The sequence below is a fragment of the Prionailurus bengalensis genome, chromosome E1, assembly GCF_016509475.1.
Source record: "Prionailurus bengalensis isolate Pbe53 chromosome E1, Fcat_Pben_1.1_paternal_pri, whole genome shotgun sequence".
Taxonomy (NCBI): domain Eukaryota; kingdom Metazoa; phylum Chordata; class Mammalia; order Carnivora; family Felidae; genus Prionailurus; species Prionailurus bengalensis.
In genome coordinates this window covers 20499829-20519960 of record NC_057347.1, presented here as the reverse complement: position 1 = coordinate 20519960, position 20132 = coordinate 20499829, and the positions used below count along the sequence as shown (strand labels likewise).

Genomic DNA, 20132 nt, shown 5'->3' with positions numbered 1-20132 from the left:
TAACTAGGCAAAACCCAAAGAAGCCAAAAACAAAGATGAAATGTTGTTAAACGTTAAAACCTCCCCCTGAAGAAGCACTTACTTATAAAATACTTTCCCCCCCACAAATTACTAAAGAATTAAACCAAAAACATTTTAATGAGAAACTCTGTGAACCCTCCTTAAAAATTAAAAATTGATTTCCTATACAGGTATGGCTCCAGGGAGTCTTAACTGCCTTTCTGTTAAAGAGAAAAACAACCAACAAAATGAAACTTTGAAAATTGTGTTTTGTTTAAGAAATTGAATCACAGACTTCCACCCTGTAATTGTATTCTTTTGGTTTTACAAGATGCTAAAGAAGGGACCTTTATTTTAGCACTAGGGTGGAGGCGTAACAAAGCCATCTGCATGATGGATTTGGCGACGGGGAAGAGAGCCATTTTGGCTAAAAAGGGTTGCTGTACTGACGCCACGTGCAGAAACAAGTTTTCCCTGCCTCATGGTCTTTATATATTCTGTTTATACGTGAGCTCTAGGTTCCCATCGCAAACTGCTCATGTGTCGTGTTTCCCTTACATAGCATGGCTTTTCTTGACTCGTTGGTTCCTCTTCGGGGTCCCTTGGTGACCTCACATGTCGCTTGCAAAAAAAAAAAATCTATCCGTATCGTGCAGCAGGCTGAAAAAAGGAGAACATCGCAAGCACGTATGATATGCCAGTTTAGGAGTCGGCATGAAGAAATCCTAAAATGACTGTAATAAAGGAGGCATTACACAAGGTTTTCTGAGAAATTGGTGGGCACAGGTGGGGATTTAAGAGGAAATGAAAGAAACCTGAGGGAGTCTGGAAGCCCCATACTGTGGGCTTTGAACTAGAGGTTGAAAATCTTGGTCCTGGGAGGCTGGAGACGGGGTGGGGAGGGGAGGTCGATACCAACAGCCCAGGAACTGAAACGGCTAATTAATTAGCAGCAGTAACTATCAACCAGAACATAATGGCAATGTGTACGAGCAGTTTGTTGAAAAAAGTGATGTGTGTAGTTTGGGGTCTTGGAGACTGTAGTAGCAAATAAGGAAGAGAAAGGGGTTTATGCTGGAAGTCTTGTAGAAGGAGTAAGTTTTGGTGGTGGAGGGGAAGAGCCAACAATGAAGTAGAGATTATGCCAAATTCCTTTTTACTTGAGAGACTGAGAAGTACAGGAATGTGGGCAGAGGACCCTGAAGGAAAAGCATAGGTACCTCTGACTTCACCATGCTTGGGTAAAGCAGGCACAGAGACATTTATATATTGTGTGATTGATTTCTGAGCACAGAAAAGATGTTAAAAGATTCTTGGTCATCTGGTTTACCCTTTCCCTGGGATTACATCTAAATTGCGGGATTACATCTAAATTTACACAGCACCTGGGGAGGGGAGTCACACAGGCTGTGTAGAAGTCCGTTTGTAAATGCAGCGTGAGGGGACACTAGCGGCCAGTGGTGTAGTCTGTGTAAAGCTAGGTTTCATTAGAGAACTGTAGACGTTTGTGGCTTTTGGTTCTGACTCATCCTGCTTCCTTTCAGCATCCTTAAAATATTTGTCCAGAGGGGCGCCTGGGTGGCTCGGTCGGTTAAGCGTCCGACTTCGGCTCAGGTCATGATCTCACGGTCCGTGAGTTCGAGCCCCGCATCGGGCTCTGTGCTGACCGCTCAGAGCCTGGAGCCTGTTTCAGATTCTGTGTCTCCCTCTCTCTCTGCCCCTCCCCTGTTCATGCTCTCTCTCTGTCTCAAAAATAAATAAACGTTAAAAAAAATTTTTTTTCAATAAATAAATAAATAAATAAATATTTGTCCAGATACATTTGCATTTTGGCTTTCTTCTCTTCATGACTGTTCAAGGACTCTGCTTCAGAGTCAGCACACAGCCCAGCCCGGTGGATGTCATGAACAGGTAGACCGCTGAAGCCAATGACCAACGTGACTCCTGGCGCCATCTGTTGGTGGCAGGCAGAACTGACGTGCTTTGTCCCTGCCTGATTTTGTTGGCAATACGCAAGATCCCACGTTGGTACTTCATAAGTAGAGGAGCGTATACGATTTCAAAGTCATGTACTACTGACTGAGCCAGCCAGCAACACTTTTTCTTTCTCTGTTGTGAAGGTGTGGCGAGGCACGCTGGCCCGCATGCGGTACAAGAGAACCAAGGCAGCTCTGACGATTATCAGATATTACCGACGTTACAAAGTGAAGTCCTACATTCACGAGGTTGCCAGACGCTTCCACGGCGTCAAGAGCATGAAGGACTACGGGAAGCACGTGAAGTGGCCAACCCCACCTAAAGTTCTTCGCCGTTTCGAGGAGGCCTTACAGTCAATTTTTAATAGGTAAGAGCCTGCTGCTTCCATTTATGGTAACACACTTAATATATAAAGTCACAAATCTGAGACCGTGGTATTGGCCCAGCCATCTGCCCATGTGACTTTTACCTCATGTCTTCAGGTCTGAAGGTTTTGCTTTCAAAGGGGCATCTGTTTACCTCTCAAAATAGCGGAACCTGTTTGTATTTTTCCCTGTGTCAGCACACAGCTGACAGCAGTGTGCACAACCCCTGAATCATGCCATAGTTAAGCTGTTACATGCTATCTCTTTCTTTTATGAGCAAGAAATAGCTATTTATTAAAATCACCACATAAAACTCAAACCAGAAAGTCTGTTAATCCTTTGCTTCTCTATCCTGGTTATGAAACATACCAAGGAGTTTATGAAACATACCGATGCCCACATCCTGCCTCCAGAAAGTCATGTTTAACAGAACCAGGGAGGGGGGCCCAAACAGAGGTCCTGTTTTTTCCTTTGAGAGAGAGAGGGAAAGAAAGAGGAGTGCAAGTGGGATAGAGAGAAAGAATCTCCAGCAGGGTCCACACCCAGCACGGAGCCTCACGCGGGGCTCGATCCCACGACCCTGGGATCATGACCTTGGTTGAAATCAAGAATCAGACGCTCAACCAACTGAGCCACCCAGGCATGCCAAACAGAGGTTCTTTCTAAAGTTTCCCAGATGACTTTAAAGTTCAAGGGGGAACGCAGTTATTTTAAAGCAACCTTTTTTTTTTTTAACACAGTAAATAAATACCCATGTAAAATCTAATATCTTTTCAGCTGATCTTCGTTTTTGGCAGGCTGCCCTGAATCTGAGTGTGCAGTTAGTTACTCACAGCTCCCTCCCTTCATCATGTAGCCTGTTTGTTGCCACTGGGCACCAGGTACATTTAGCTGTGGCTTAGATACAGCCGTCCAGTGACACACACTAAGCTAGCAGTCTCAAATGTGGTCATGTGGCTTTGGGGTATTTCCCAAAGAACACGATGAAATAATTGGCCTACTGAATGTAAAAGAACTAATTTCTAATTTTGTGCTAAATCAGATTTCATCTTCTTTTAGAGTTAGCTCTGTATAACTGGTGGCAGATATCAAAAGATGTTTAAAAATGCAGAGGAAAAAAATGCTTTAATATGTATCCTATTTGCCTTTTGTAAAAAGAAAAAGAAAAGAAAAAGAAAGAGGAATGATATCTCATAAAAAGGAAAAAAATCAAACAGTAATTACTGAAAGCAAAATTACCTCTGTTCTCAGATCTAATACAATCAATGTTCACTGTAAACCTTGGCAGGCTTTTTAATGCACAGGTAAGTGTTTTTCAAGAATGGTATCTGTAACCTGCACTTTTGACATAATTTAAAAAGTAGCTAAGCTGTACATGAATACATGCTCACTATGGTTTTTTTTAAGTGAAATAATACGGAAATATATAGGAGATCGAGTTGAAATTCTCCATACCTCCTCTCCTCTCCTCTCCTCCATCATATTTCCTTCCCCTGAGATAATCACTCATTAACAGTTAGTTTGCACCCTTATATATGTCTGTGTCTGTGCGTTTACAAACACATGCCCCCATGTAAGGGACAGCATGGTATAATGGTTAAGAACACAAACCCTGAAGCCTGGGTCCATGTTCAGTCTCTGTTGCTGCCTGGTTGTGTAACCTTGGGCAAACTAGATAATCTCTCTGTGCCTCAGTTTCCATACCGTATTACGGTAAAAGTAGCATAATAGTAGTACCTGCTTGTAAGGTTGTTGAAAAGGTTATGAGTAAATAGATCTATGAAGCGTTTCAGATAGTAACTGACACATAATAAACACTGTAGAAATGTTTGTTCATACTAAGAGTGTGTATGCGGCGCAGTCGGTTAAGCGTCCAACTTCAGCCAGGTCACGATCTCGCGGTCCGGGAGTTCGAGCCCCGCGTCAGGCTCTGGGCTGATGGCTCAGAGCCTGGAGCCTGTTTCCGATTCTGTGTCTTCCTCTCTCTCTGCCCCTCCCCCGTTCATGCTCTGTCTCTCTCTGTCCCAAAAATAAATAAAAAACGTTGAAAAAAAAATAAAAAAAAAAAAAAGAGTGTGTATGCATATCACATATCATTTGAGACTTTTTTCCTCTCTTTTTTTACACAAATAAGGTTATATGACTACTTAAAATTTTTGGAGGGGCACCTGGGTGGTTCAGTCGGTTAAGTGTCTGACTCTTGATTTCAGCTCAGGTCATGATGTCAAGGTTCAGTTCATGAGATCGAGCCCTACGTTGGGCCCTATGCTGGCAGCATAGAACCTGTTTGGGAATCACTGTCTTTCCCTCTCTCTCTTTCTCTCTAAATAAATCAATAAACTGAAAAAAAAAATTGGGGCGGGGGGGAGACCTGTCCATGACAAGAAAGATCTATGTAGTATTTTTAATTGCCACCAAGAATTATTGATTTGACTGTGTCGCACTGTGACCTGTACAGTCTTCTTTTTAGATTTTGATGGTTTTGTATATGGCCTATAATTGATTAATTATTGCAAAATTCAGTTTATTCGTTTAGCAGATACTTACTCCAGGCCAACTGTGTCGTGGTCACTGGCCTGGGTTCCAGGGATATGGTGACAAAAAATAAAGATATAAGAGATAGTCCCAGCCTTCTTGGGGCTTAGGTTAATGAGCACTTTGAAAATAACGCATCTGCTGTGTCTGCTAACCTTGCGCACACACAGACACACGCACGTGTGCACACACACTAAATGAATCCTGCCAGTTGTGTTAATCTCATCCAAAGGCAGACTTTTTCTGTTAAGGGCCAGATAATAAATATTTTAGGCTTTATGGGCTACATATGGTCTCTGTCACATATTTTCCTTTGTTTTGCTCTGGTTTTGTCAAACATGTAAAAACTATTCTTAGCTCACGAGCAGCACAAAACCAGGCCATAGGCTGAATTTGGCACAGACTGTGGTTTACCAACCCCTGATGTAGTCACTGTATCCTACTTAATTTATTCTTAACTTTTTTGATCTGTGGACTACTGAGAAATTAAAGGATTCCACTCTGATCATGGGTTTTTGTTTGTTTTGTTTGTTTTCTAAAATCGCAGCCTGTCTAATCATGGTTAAGCTCGCTCCTGTTCCTCACAGTAATTCTTTTCCATTCTGGAAAGACTGGGAGCCTTCCTCATGCTCAGCTTTGCCCCCCTTACCATGTTGTCGAGACTGGCGATTTTTACGGCCTCCATAAACATGTTGTTGGGGGCTACATAGGTTTATAGATGACAGTTAACTTATCAGATGCCCAGCATGCCTCTGGAGTCAGTCACGTATAGGCCTTGTCCTGGGCCACTGTGGGTAGTGAAGAAGGGACAGACGGACTGGGCACTGAGGCCGAAAACAGACCAGCAGATAGAGCAAAGACATCCCCCCACTGAGAATAAAATTTGGAACCTGAGGGCTAATTGGGGCAGTTGCTCAGCAAGCCGCTTAGTGTTGTAGGATGTGCCCGTCACCAGTTGACCTTGACTATGACCACCAACTGCTCCCAGCCTGTCATTCTGCCAGCCTTTTGTGGAATGACCTTAGGACAGTCTGTCCCATTGGAGTGTCAGTTGGCCCCAGAGAGCAGAGAAGAGGATTTCACTCTTAGGCTGAGCCTTTACTTCTTCCATGGCTGTTGTGTTTGTATCCTGCTACCTTTGACGCTGTCTGCTGCAGCAGATGGCCCCATCTCACCATGGGCAGCCATTCTTTGTGAGGAGAACTGGCACATCTCCCACCGTGAGATCCTTCACCGCCTGTCCTGGCCACCAGCCCTGGCTACTTCAGGCCCAAGGACTGTCCGTACCATTTCTGCTGAAGGGGTTCCTCTCCTCCCACCAAGTGGACCGCACAGTTCAGCACTGAGCCACCTCACCAGCGGCTCGGGCCCGTCTGCCTCGAATCTCTAAGAAATGCTTCATGTCTTTCAGTTCATTGATATCGTTCTCGTTTGCTGGTGCTGCTACAGAGTTTTTCCTCGCTTTTATATTTATTTGGTTATTTCAGTAGGAATTTAAGAGAGAAAAACAAACCTTTAGGCTCAAGTCACCCTCTTGAAAATGGAATACATCTTGGGCAAGTCTTAGATGGAAGCAGTCTAACATTTCGTGTACCTACTTAGGGGAGAGAGCACCGCCTCTCCATGTTAGGTGCGTCTCATCCTCATGTCCTGAGGAAGCACAGCCAGAGAACCACCGGCCCGATTACTCCATCTGATAGAAGTTCTGGGGGCACCTGGATGGCTCAGTTGGTTAAGTGTCTGACTCTTGATTTCGACTCAGGTCATGATTTCATGGTGCGTGAGATCGAGCCCCGTGTCAGGCTCCGTGCTGAGCATGAAGCCTGCTTAAGATTCTTCCTCCCTCTACCCCTGCTCTCTTTCAAGGAGCAGGAGAAGGAGGAGGATGAGATGGAGTTGGGCATGTTGTTATTCTGGGTTTGCTTCCATTCCCCTGCTTTAAGACGGCATAAGTGCATGCAGGGCTCAGATGGCTCTGATAGAATAAAAGCTTTGTGCTTGTTTTTCTCAATCAGGAATAGATTAACTTATGTTTTTAGTTACTTGGGCCAACAATCTCAGAGTCGTCTTTAAATTCTCCCTTATTCTCTTGCTTCCACATCTAATACATCGGCATCTGTCCTGGCGTGTCCTTCAAAACACATCTTGGCCCAACACCTGTCTCTGCCTCTACCATTCCCTCTGCAATCCCAGCCATTGATCTCTCCCATGTGCATTACACAAAGAGCCTCCTACCCACTCCAGCCTTCTTTCACACGGCAGTTGGGATGATCCTGTAAAGCAGGGGTCAAGTCATGTCCCTTCCTTGTTCAGAAACTTCCAGTGGCTTCTAGTCTCATTCAGAGTAAAGGCCAGAGTCCTCACAATGGCCTCTGTGGCTGTGTGGATCTGTCCCTGGGCTCCTCTCTGGCCTCCCACCTGCTCCCCTCCCCCACACCCTTCCTGCTGCAGCTTCACAGGGCTCCTCACTGGTCCCCCAACCCACTCAGCAGGTACACACTTTAGAACCCTTGCACTACTGTGCTCTTCCTGGAGAAGACGCTCTTGTTCAAATATCCACGCACCCCCCTCACTTCCTGAATGTCTCTGCTCACAGATCCTGATCAGTGGTGCCCCCCAGACCTCCCTATATCAATAACACCCCAAACCCGTTCCTGCTCTCCACTGCACCCCTGTCCTTCCTCCCTTTCTCCATAGCACTTAGCACGTCACTCCTGCTTGTTGGTTTCTTTGCTGTCTGTCCCTGCTTCTAGAATGTAAGCACCTAGCAGAAAGGACCTTTATCCGACTGTTCACTGCTGGGCCTCCACCACCCAGCATCAGGAGTTTAGTAAGTGCCTAGGAAGCATTTATTGATTGAATGAGTGATGAATCCAAACTCTCTGTGCTCTAACTATAACTGTTAGGAGAACCCACGTATCATGAAGTTCTAGTTGCTTTCAAAACACACAAATGACAAAGAAAGTTATGCAAATCTTTGTCTAACAAGCTCTGTGTATATTTTGGAGACCTTTGATTTTTTTTTTTTTGGTTGTTGTTGTTGTTGTTGTTGTTGTTGTTGTTGTATTGAGTAGCATGCAAGTACTTTGGTTTAAATTCTGCTTAATGGCAGCTCAGTTATTTTGGGGAATGAATGGGATTGGGCTTGTAAATCCTAATATATTTCGTTTATTGACTTACAGATGGAGAGCATCCCAGCTCATCAAGAGCATGCCCGCCTCTGACCTGCCCCAGGTCAGGGCAAAGGTTGCAGCCATGGAAATGTTGAAAGGCCAAAGGGCCGACCTGGGACTGCAAAGAGCCTGGGAGGGCAACTATCTTGCTTCGGTACGTCCAGGAGAACAAAGTACAGTCGACTCCTGCTCCCTTTACAGGAAGGATTTACAGAAAGGGAAGAATTTTTCTGCAAGAATTTGTGGAAAGAACAAGACACCTACAGAAACTAAACTTCTATAAGTGATAAGATACTAAACAAAAAGATTTTGTTGCTTCTAACTGTGCAATATTTGATGTTTCTCCTGCTTTAAAAAAAGGTTGTCTGTGTCTCTGTGCCATATGTATTAGGTACACTCCACAACCTAATTTTTACACATTTAAACATTCCCTTGCATAAGTCAGCAGCAATTTTTAATTACCACCTTTATATTAATTATTCCCAAAGCAACATTTCATTCTCCCTCCCATCCCTTATTTTAAAAATTTTATAGGCCCTCCGGTATTACTGTGACACCCCTTTAGCTGCTCACCATCTGGGATGGGAGATAAAAGTATGTGTGTGAAACTGAGCATGGTTACAAAGCAGGCAACCGAAAGATTCCCTTTTCATCTAAAATGCTAAGCAGACTCATTTTGTCATGTTTCCTTTTTCTTTCAGAAGCCAGATACACCTCAGACCTCAGGCACTTTTGTCCCCGTCGCAAATGAACTGAAACGGAAGGACAAATACATGAACATCCTCTTTTCCTGTCACGTCCGTAAGGTGAGGCAGGCTTGAAACAGACCTCCATGGGAAGAAAAGATGCATTCAGATGAACTTAAACTAGCCGTGACTGCAGGAAGACATCACACAAGGTCCATCCCTAGCTACACCACCAGTGAGCTCTGCCTGCCTGTGGGGAGGCATGGGTGTAATGGCTGACGTGACTTCGGCTTCAGGGATAGGTTCTGAAGCCTTTGTAAGGGAAGTGGAGATTTTTGGTAACTGTTTCTAGGGAGGAACCTCCCCGAGATCAGGGATTTGTATTTTACTGCGTGTGAGTCTTTCCTAGCACGTGCCGGTCTACCTTGCATTTCATGGGCATTTAGTACCTTTTTTTTTAATTTTTTTTTTTTTAATTTTTTTTTTTCAACGTTTATTTATTTTTGGGACAGAGAGAGACAGAGCATGAACGGGGGAGGGGCAGAGAGAGAGGGAGACACAGAATCGGAAACTGGCTCCAGGCTCTGAGCCATCAGCCCAGAGCCCGACGCAGGGCTCGAACTCCCGGACTGCGAGATCGTGACCTGGCTGAAGTCGGACGCTTAACCGACTGCGCCACCCAGGCGCCCCTTTAATAATTATTTTTAATATTTTATTGATTTTTGAGAGAGAGAATGAGAGAGTGAGCACAAGTTGGGGAAGGGCAGAGGGAGGAGGTCAGAGGATCCAAAGCAGGCTCCGGGCTGACAGCAGAGAGCCCAACACGGGGCTCAAACTCACGAATCACGAGATCATGACCTGAGCTGAAGTCGGATGCCCAACCGACTGAGCCACCCGGCACCCCAGATGGTTATTTAGTATTTTTTTATACATGTTTTATTACTATTTTAAAGGAGGGGAGGGAGGAAGGACATAGGTTAGAAAAAGGAGAAGGACAGAGAATTTGGGAGGTGGGGGAAGGGGGACGTTATGAACTATGAATATAGTTGCTTATCTGAGGCAACACATGGGTGTGGACTGTTATTTACCTATAGATGATGGCCTTGGGGCAGGCAGAAGTGTGGAAGTTGGAGAGTGGAAGGCAGGGGACATAGTTGGTTTTTTAAAATTGTAGAATACTTGTTTTCAAAACATACAGAGGACATTGCAATAATTAATAAAAGCATTGTGCAAAATTAAGCAAATAAACTTCAAAATATTAATGAAATGGGTGAATTTAAGAAAAATATTTCCTGGGGCGCCTGGGTGGCGCAGTCGGTTAAGCGTCCGACTTCAGCCAGGTCACGATCTCGCGGTCCGTGAGTTCGAGCCCCGCGTCAGGCTCTGGGCTGATGGCTCAGAGCCTGGAGCCTGTTTCCGATTCTGTGTCTCCCTCTCTCTCTCTGCCTCTCCCCCGTTCATGCTCTGTCTCTCTCTGTCCCAAAAATAAAATAAACGTTGAAGAAAAATATTTCCTAGCTTGACCCCAGAAGAAATATTGACAAATATGCCAATATATTCCCAAAGGAGGAAAGAATTATCTCATAACAAAAGCCCAGGTTTGGGTGATTTTACAGTTGTTTTCTTTCAAATCTTGAAACAATACACAATTGCAATATTATTCAGGTCAAAATAATGAAATATTTTTCCATTGTAAGTTTGGCAAACTTTAAGATGTTGATAGCAACCAGTGTATGCAAGAATTTAGAGGAAACACTGTTGGTAGGAGGCCTTTTGAGTGAATAGTTTGGCAATAGCTATCAAAAATTTAAATGCTCAGACCACTTAATCTAGGAATTCCACAACTCAGGATTTATTGTACAATATATTCACACGTATATCCAAAAAATAGAGTTTTATATGTTGTAACAGCCAAAAAACTGGGAAAAAAATTACATAAATATATGATTAGACAAACAAATTGTGTATGTGCACCGTAGAATACAGTGTAGCTATAAGATGAACAAAAGAAGGATAAATGTTAAAGAAACTTGAAACCATGGTTTTCCAGTCACTCACATCAAGCAAGGGAAGATGGCGATTCCTAAGATACAAGAAGTAAATGAGTGAGCCCTGCAGTTAGCTGGTTTACTTCCTTGAGAGACTTTCTAGTCTGTGGATGAGTGGGGAAGCCAAGGCAGAGCTCAGTAGACTCCGCTAGTGAAACAAGAGAGCTGAGCTGGGAGACATCACACAGCTGGAGTTTGCAGAGCAGAGAGCCAGAGAACAGCATGCTGCATAGGGGGACCTCCAGATAGCCTCAGAGGGTCCACAGCAGGTGTTCATCTGGGCGCTGCTCAGCATGTGCATGTGAAGCAACTACCCAAGGTCAGAGAAACAACCACCCCAAAGGGTAAGAAGCAACAATGGCCAGCACTCACCAAGGGTTGCAAATAGTACCTGCTCCCACCAACCTTTGGAAAAACCTCATGATTCATTGGATACCAGGGAGAGTACAGACAGAAATCTTGGCATTGCTCTTAGGGAGTAATTAGCCCTTGACTAAATGCTGCCCTAATCCCAGCCAGCAAATCTTGAAAACGTGACCCAAAAGAACCATACAGTTTCCAAGAAACCTGTGCCCCAGAACAAATCTCAAAAATATTTATGGGAATACAAACTCTTTAGCACCCAAAAGATAAAATTCAGAATTCGTGCCATTGGATCCAAAATTACCATGCTTACAAAACAGCAGGAAACTACAACCTATAATGAGAAGAAAAGTCAGTCATTCGAACTGATCCAGGACTGACATAGATTATAGAATTAAAAGACAAGGTCAGGGGCACCTGGGTGGCTCAGTCAGTTGGGCATCCGACTTTGGCTCAGGTTGTGATCTCATGGCTCGTGAGTTCGAGCCCCGTGTCGGGCTCTGTGCTAACAGATCAGAGCCTGGAGCCTGCTTCGGATTCTTGTCTCCCTCTCTCTCTGTTCCTCCCCTGCTCACGCTCTGTCTCTTTCTCAAAAATAAATGAACATTAAAACAAAAAAACAAAAGACAAAGTCATTAAAATAATTGTTATGCATATGTTACGGATAGGGATAAAAAACAGCCTCTAAGGTCTTTTTTTTTTTTTTAATTCACTTGATGAGGTTAACAGCGTGTAGATATTGCAGAAGAAAGATTTGTAAACTTGAAGATACAGCAATAAAAGTACCTGAAATGAGACACAATGAGAAAAGGGGGAAAAAAGATGCCACCGCCTTAAAAAAGAGCAAAAAATTAGGACCCTGCAAGACAATGTCAAGTGGCCCAATACACGTGCTTGTGGAGTCCCTGTAGGAGAGAAGAGAAGGGGGAAATTTAAAATATTTGAAAAAATAATGGCTGAAATTTTTTCAAATTTGATGAAAACTGCAAACTCTTAGACTCAAGAAACTCAACAAACCCCAAACACAAAGCAACATGAAGAAGGCTGTACCAAGGCACAACATGATCAAATTGCTTAAAAGCAGTGAAAGAGAAAAAAGAGGGGCACCTGGGTGGCTCAGTCGGTTGAATGTCCAACTCTTGATTTCGGCTTAGGTCATGATCTCACAGTTTTGGGGATCGAGCCCCACATTGGGCTGTGTGCTGACAGTGCGGAGCCTGCTTGGGGTTCTCTCCCTCCGCCCCTCCCCTGCTTGCTCATGCTCTCTCTCACAAAATAAATAAGCATTTTAAAAAGAAAAAAGATTGAGGAGGAAGATGCGGATGCATCAGATTCCTTGTCAGAAAACAATGCAAATGAGAAGACAGTTGGATGTGAGAGCTTCTTGTACTGAAAGAAGACAAAGGCTGTCAACCTAGAAGTCACCACCCACCGAATACATCTTTTAAAAACCAAAGTGACACGGGAGCGTCTGGTGGCCAAGTCTGTTAAGCATCCGACTTCAGCTCAGGTCACAATCTTACCTTTTGTGAGTTTGAACCCTGGGTCGGGATCTTGCTGTCATCATGGAACTTGCTTTGGATCCTCTGTCCCCCTCTCTCTAAGTCCCTCCCTGCTCATTCTCACTCTGACTCTGTCTCTCTCTCTCTCTCTCTCTCTCTCCCTCAAAATAAATAAACTTAAAAAAGATTTTAAATAAATAAACCAAAGTGAAGTAAAGACTTCTTCAGACTTATCCAAAAATATGCATTACAGGAAATGTTAGAGAATGTCCTTCAGAGAGAAGGAAAGTGATTCCAGACGGTAATATGGGGCATACACCAAGGAATGAAGAGTAAGGGGAATGGTGGCCACATGTGTAAATAATATTTTTCTTATTATTTAAATTTTGGGGGGCACCTGGGTGACTTAGTTGAGCGTCTGACTTCAGCTTAGGTTGTGATCTCACAGTTCGTGAGTCTGAGCCCCACATCGGGCTCTCTGCTGTCAGCACAGAGCCCCCTTTGGATCCTCTGTCCCCCTCTCTCTCTGCCCCTACCCCGCTTTTTCTCTCTCTCTCTCTTTCTCTCAAAATAAATAAATAAACTTTCAATCAATCAATCATTCGATCTCCTGAAAAGACAATTGCATACCAATGCTCATAGCATTCTTCACAGTAGTTAAGGTAGAAACAACCCAAATGTCCACGGACAGATGAATAAAGAATACATGTATCCACATGATGGAATACTGTTCAGCCATAAAAAGGAATGAAATACATGCTACAGGGTGGATGACCTTGAAGATATTATCTGAGTGAATAAGACACAAAAAGACAAAGATTGTAATACACTTATGTGAAGTAATAGATTAGTTGCATTGATAGAGAAAGAAAGTAGGATAGTGGTGACCCCGGGCTGGGGTATTCAAATATTCTGAGGAAGAAGAGATCACCTCAATACGATACAGACTTTTTAACAAAATAGACAGTAACTTTTTTTAAACTCCGAATGAAATAAACATCACCAAGGAAAGCTTGCTGACAGTATGTTGGAGTCTAATTCTGAACTCATAGATCTGGAAACTCTTTTAGAAGTAGACCTGGAGTTGATCAGACAATCAAGAAATGGTTTTGCTGACCAGAATCAGACACAAAACCATATATAAGCCACAATGTCAATTGGTGAATTTCACAACAGAATGTATCATTTTGTTGAATTCTCATATCTACTATCTAAGGTACTCCCTTTCTAGTATCAAGCTATATGAGAAATTAGTAATCAGAACAGTTGACCAAAGAGCATTGAATGGTTGTAAGAATTATGTCATCTACTACGGAAAAACCTGATGTCTGATTCTGTCGTTCCAGTGATGACAGTTTGATGTCTGACAGCATGTCTCTACCTGGATCCTGCTGGATAAAAGCTGAAAAATTCTTAGTCATGCTCCTATATTTCTAAATTCAGTGGAAAATAATATTTCTTCATACTATGCCTTAAATAATTTATTTTTTTTTTTTGAGTATAGTTGACATGCAGTGTTACATCAATTTCAGGTACAACATAGTGATTCAACAACTGTCTACATTGTGCTATGCTCACTAGCTATCATAGGTCACCAAACCACACTATTAAATATCATTGACTGTATTATCTATGCTGTCCCTTGTATTTCCATGACTTTTTCATTCCATAACTGGAAGCCTGTTTCTCCTACACCCCTTTATGCAAATGCCCATCCCTCTCAACCCCCCTACCCTCTGGCCACCATGAGTTCGAGTTTGTTCTCTGTATTTATAGGTCTGACTCTGCTTTTTTTTATTCGTTTTTTATTTTTATTTTTTTAAATATTTTTAATGTTTATTTTTGAGAGAGAATGATAGAGTGTGAGCAGAGGAGGGGCAGAGAGAGAGAGGGATACACAGAATCAAAAGCAGGCTCCAGGCTCTGAGCTGTCAGCACAGAGCCCAACGTGAGGCTCAAACCCACAAACTGTAAGATCATGACCTGAGCCAAAGTCGAAAGCTTAAGCAACTGAGCCACCCAGGCGCACCATTTGTTTTCTTTATTAGGTTCCACATATGAGTGAAATCATATGGTATTTGTCTTTGTCTGTCTGACTTATTTCACTTCACATAATACTCTCTAGGTTCATCCATGTTGTTGCAAATGGCAAGGTCTCATTTGTTTTTATGGCTGTGTGATATTCTATGATAGATATCTCACATCTTCCTTATTTGTATAATACTGCAGTAAACATAGGGGTGCAAATATCATTTTGATTAGTGTTCTCATTTTCTTTGGGTGAATAACCAGTAGCAGAATTATTGGATCATATGGTATTTCTATTTTTAATTTTGTGAGGAATCTCCACAGTTTTCCACAGTGGCTGTACCAATTTACATTCCTACCAGCAATGCATGAGAGTTCCTTTTTCTCCAGATCCTCACCAACACTTGTTATTTTTGTCTTTGATTCTGACCATTCTGACAAGGTGTAAGGTAATATCTCATTGTGGTTTTGATTTGTATTTCCCTGACGATGAGTGATGTTGAGCATTTTTCACGTGCCTGTTGACCATCTGCATACATTTGGGAAAATGTTTGGGTCCTCTGTCCATTTTTTAATCATATTGTTTGGTTTGCTGGTGTTGAGTTTAGATAATGCCTTTTTAGAAACTTATCAATCCCAAGGACATGCCAAGGTAAACTTGGTATGATTTCAGTAAAGCCCTTTCCTTTCTGCTTTGAGTCTTTCTGAAACGACCACTTTCCATTAACTACAGTTATAAAATGTCCTTAAAGGTGGGAGATGTCTGCAAATAGCTCCCTTCACCAATAATGTGTTTTCTGTTGGTCTAACTGTCCAGGGGAACTTTATCTCTGGCCCCCTGTGGTGGTGACTAAAACTATAAATAGATTCTTTGGTTGAGGATTGCAGCATGGGGAATAGAAAGAAATAAGATGAGCTCTCATCCAGTAGTGAGTCTGTGAGCCAATTTTTCTATTACTTTATGAATTTAAGAGAAAGAAAAAGAGTGTTCCTATGCCATAATTATTTTAATTAACTTTGAATTTATAAATTTATATAGACATGTTAAAATTTTCTCTCTGCCACTTAGATTCAGCTGAGTTACGCAACATAAAGCTCTTTCCTTGGTACGTGATGTCCTTGCCACTCACTTGCTCTGTTTTAAGGATGATTTGAGTTGTTAAAACCCAAGGTAGAGATTTATGACCTGTTCTCCTTAGAAATTCCATTTTTATGTAAAAAGGACTGTAACATTTCTAAACAGCACTTCAATAACATTTCTGCTTTGAGGTTTTTGTCTTCTGGTTTCCAGGTTAACTCATGGACCCATCACAGAAAGAAAGTCCTCTCCACTTTACCAGTGTGCTCTGTTGTTGTTGACTCTTGTGTGAACTCATGAAATTATGCAACAAGCTTTCCTTTTTCTCATGTTCTTGTGCAACGCACATGTATTTCCTCATGAGATTTTGCCCAAGAGGAGGGACTGCTTTTACTTATTATTCAGGATCCACTGTAGATGCTCTGTAGTCTCCATACTCTAAGATGGATACAAATGATGAGTGGATTAGTGTTCTCCAACATGAGTTTCACAGGCCAGTGTTGTGTTGAATGTATATTAATTTGTCTTTGAAAAGGATTCCTTGTATCATAATTGGGAAACGCTGGGTTCAGCAGTTAAATATACTCTTTTAAGGGCAGAATTCTCAGAACCTTTAATATGTTCATGGGTTACGAGTATCCCTGGGGAGGCCATGGTTTGCAGCGTTCCTCAAACCTACCTGACTTGGAACCCTTTCTTTCACGAAGCCTCATCTGAGGTTGGTGTTGTGTAGAACCACTTAGAAAAAATGCTGACACAGAAGCTCCACAGTCACCTTGTTTCAAGTCTTCTGACAAGGGCCACCTCCCTTTCATGGCAAAAACCATTGCTGTGTGAAGTAAATAATTACTACCAAGAGTAGTAATTGCCACTTGGACTCTAGTTTCCTCTTAATTACAGATACCATTTTTCGTCAAGTTGAAGGCTGAAAAATATGCTTTGGTTCAAAAAGAAATGTTTAGCAAATTGACTGATTTCTAAAACTATGAGGCAGAAGGGAGGAGACCATAAAATTCAAAAACCTAAATTTGAGTTTGCTGTTTCCTACCCTGCTGTGTCCCGTCTTACCTGTCCTAATTTAGTTAGCTGTGGATCCTGCCAAAGGTAACGGTGTGTTCAAATTTATCTCTGACTGCTTCACTTGCATCTTGAAAATGTGGTCTTGGAGCAGGGATGGAGAATATATAATCACAAGTGTGGCTTCCCCTTTACCTTGGGGGGAGGGGGGAGGCGTTTAGTGTTCTTCATTGTTTTGTTTTGTTTTGCTTTGCTTTTCCTTCTGAGGAACTTTTTCCACTGAGGAACATGACATTATAGTGGTTCAGAAATTTTTTGTGCTCAGTTTTGATTTAACTATTCCCCAAATCTAAGATTGAAGCATCCCAATTAGCATATAGATCATTCCTTGTTTATGAAATGTTCTGAGGTTAATTCTACCTGTTAGGGAAAGATTTACCTACAAACATGGGCATACTCTGACTCTCTCTGGCACTCTACAGAATCACACAGACATGTACATTTTCTCCCTATCCCATTATCTAGATTTATTTTCTTTTATGTGAAATTATTTTCACGTATTAATTTCTTATCTATCTCAACTACTAGACTCAGATTCTTATTATAACCAAGGGCTTCATGTCGTCCCTTTGTATATCATCAGCAGCTTATAGAGTGCTTAAAAATGCACATGGCAGGGCACCTGGGTGGCTTAATAGGTTAAGCATCTGACTTTGGCTCAGGTCATGATCTCACAGTTCGTGAGTTCAGGCCCCACGTGGGGCTCTGTGCTGACAACTCAGAGCCTGGAGCCTGCTTTGGATTCTGTGTCTCCCTCGCTCTCTGCCCCTCCCCCACTCACACTCTCTCTCTGTCTCTTAAAAATAAACAAATGTTTAAAAAAAATGTACATTGAGGGGCGCCTGGGTGGCTCAGTCAGTTAAGCGTCTGACTTCAGCTCAGATCATGATCTCACAGTCTGTGAGTTTGAGCCCCGCGTTGGGCTCTGTGCTGACAGCTCAGAGCCTGGAGCCTGCTTCAGATTCTGTGCCTCCCTCTCTCTCTGCCCCTCCCCTGCTCATACTCTGTCTCTCTCTGTCTCAAAAATAAATAAAAACATTTAAAAAAATATTTTTAATGTACGTTGCAATTTTGGGAAAAAATTATCAAATTATTTAATTTAAGGAAATGCTTACCAGTATAATTTTTTTCTAATTAATAGGAATCATGTGTTGGATTTTAAATGTAGGAAAAAATGGGGCACCTGGGTGGCTCAGTCGTTTTAAGTGTCCGAATTCAGCTCAGGTCATGATCTTGCAATCCATGAGTTCGAGCCCCGTATTGGGCTCTGTGCTGACAGCTCTGAGCCTGGGGCCTGCTTCGGATTCTGTATTTCCCTCTCTTTCTGCCCGTCCCCAACTCAGCTCTGTCTCTATCTCTCAAAAATGAATAAATATTGAAATAAATAAATACAATCTTTTTAAAATGTAGGAAAAAATTAATTCAATATCATTTTTAGCTGTCCGATTATAGAAAGACCCTTTTCTCCATGAAAGTGTGAGTCTATTTTTAAGGGTAGCTACGACCAAGTAATACGGAGTTGCAAGTACAGACACAAATGTTTCTCCTAGATCCACCCGGGACAGTTCCCGGGGCCAGTCAGCATTCTGTGCAGAGTATTGTAGTGATGGCTGCTGCTGAGGATCCTGCCCTCCAGAGACATAGACTCTGAAGGAAAAGAGTAACTCATGGGACAGACACTTCATGAGATAAAAGAAAATGTGCAAATAAATCTCAACAGTTCCAACCAGAAGAAGAAAATAATTCCAGATGAGCAATCCATGCGCTTCTACAGTGCGTGCTATGTTAGGGAGCTTTTTATTAAAAAGATAGCTTAACTGATAGTCTTCCAGCCTCAGAAACAAGAAGGCCAGAATCCACAGTTCCTCTTTCTTCAGTGCAGAAATGGTTTTCCAAGACCAAACCAGGCAACGGGGACTTCAGCTGTTGAGCAAACGTGCTTTCATTTGCCACTGGGGAAATCTGTTTCGCACATTACGCAACCTCCCCAGTGTGCTGCTGTATTTTCTAGTCTGACAGTTCTTATCACCAACACTGACTGGCTCACGTGGGGAAGAATGCCTCTTGAAATTATCTTGTGGGGTTAAAAGTGCTCTCAAAACCAACAGATGAGTAAATGCTACAAGTCTCCCACTTGGTACTGGGTGCTGCAAGGTGTAAGAAAAAAGCCACCATGTGACAGTGACCCTCAAGGAGCTTCCAGTCTGGCTGGAAGACAGAATTACTGTCTGTGAAATAATAAAGCAGTAAATAAGAATCAGCCCTGGATATTTGAGATGCTACACTGTTTTGCTTCTGTAGTTGTGTTGAGGTATACAGTTCAGTGAGTTTTGGCTGGTGCGTACACCCATGTAAATCACAGCCCTGTCCCAATATAAAACATTTCCGTCACCCTGAAAAGCCCTCTCGTGCCCCTTCTGAGCCAAGCCCTACCACCACCAAAGGCAACCACTCTTCTGAGTACTTTTACCATAAAATATTCTGCTGTTTCTTGACCTTCATTTAAAAAAAAAAAAAAAAGGTTTTTACTTTGTTTTGAAGTAAATTTGTAAGTTTTATTTATAACTATTTTGCTAACTTATTTTTGGCTACTTTACAAGGGAAGCAGCTTTTTTATATACTTCCAATTTTAAGATAATCTGAGTAATCTCTTATACTGGCTGAGTTACTTAAATCTAGATTAGTGAGGTTATAATCAGATTATCACAAGTTTCATGAGTAAAATCAATCTCCTGTGCCAAAGATAGCTTCAACTATAAGTTTAAAAACACAGTGTTCTAGGGGCGCCTGACTGGCTCAGTCGGTTGAGCGTCTGACTTCAGCTCAGGTCATGATGTCACGATGTCACGATTCGTGAGTTTGAGCCCCCATGTCAAGCTCTGTGCTGACAGCTCAGAGCCTGGAGCCTGCTTAGATTCTGTGTCTCCCTCTCTCTCTGCCCCTCCCCCACTTGCGCTCTGTCTCTCTCCCTCTCAAAAATAAATAAACATTAAAAAATATTTAAAACAGCAACAACAAAGGGGGCACCTGGGTGGCTCAGTCGGTTGAGTCTCTGACTTCAGCTTAGGTCACAATCCCCTGGTTCATGGGTTTGAGCCCTGTGTCGGGCTCTGTGCTGACAGCTCAGAGCCTGGAGCTTGCTTCAGATTCTGTGTCCCCTCTTTCTCTGCCCCTTCCCTGCTTGTGCTCTGTCTCCCCAAAAAATGAATAAACGTTAAAAATTAAAAAAAAAAAAAACCAACAGTGTTCTAAGGGGCGCCTGGGTGACTCAGTTGGTTAATCATCCAACTCTTGATCTCA

General features: G+C 42.5%; 1 protein-coding gene across 2 annotated transcripts in view; it reads left to right on the top strand.

Annotated features, from left to right (window-relative positions):
- Window positions 1-20132, top strand: part of MYO1D (myosin ID) — a 361516-nt gene that overhangs the window by 195108 nt on the left and 146276 nt on the right. For both annotated transcript variants that reach the window (XM_043583686.1, XM_043583687.1), the window contains exons 17-19: window positions 2121-2344; window positions 8060-8204; window positions 8752-8856. In XM_043583686.1, coding sequence (XP_043439621.1) covers window positions 2121-2344; window positions 8060-8204; window positions 8752-8856 — 474 coding nt within the window. The remainder of the gene's footprint in view (window positions 1-2120; window positions 2345-8059; window positions 8205-8751; window positions 8857-20132) is intronic.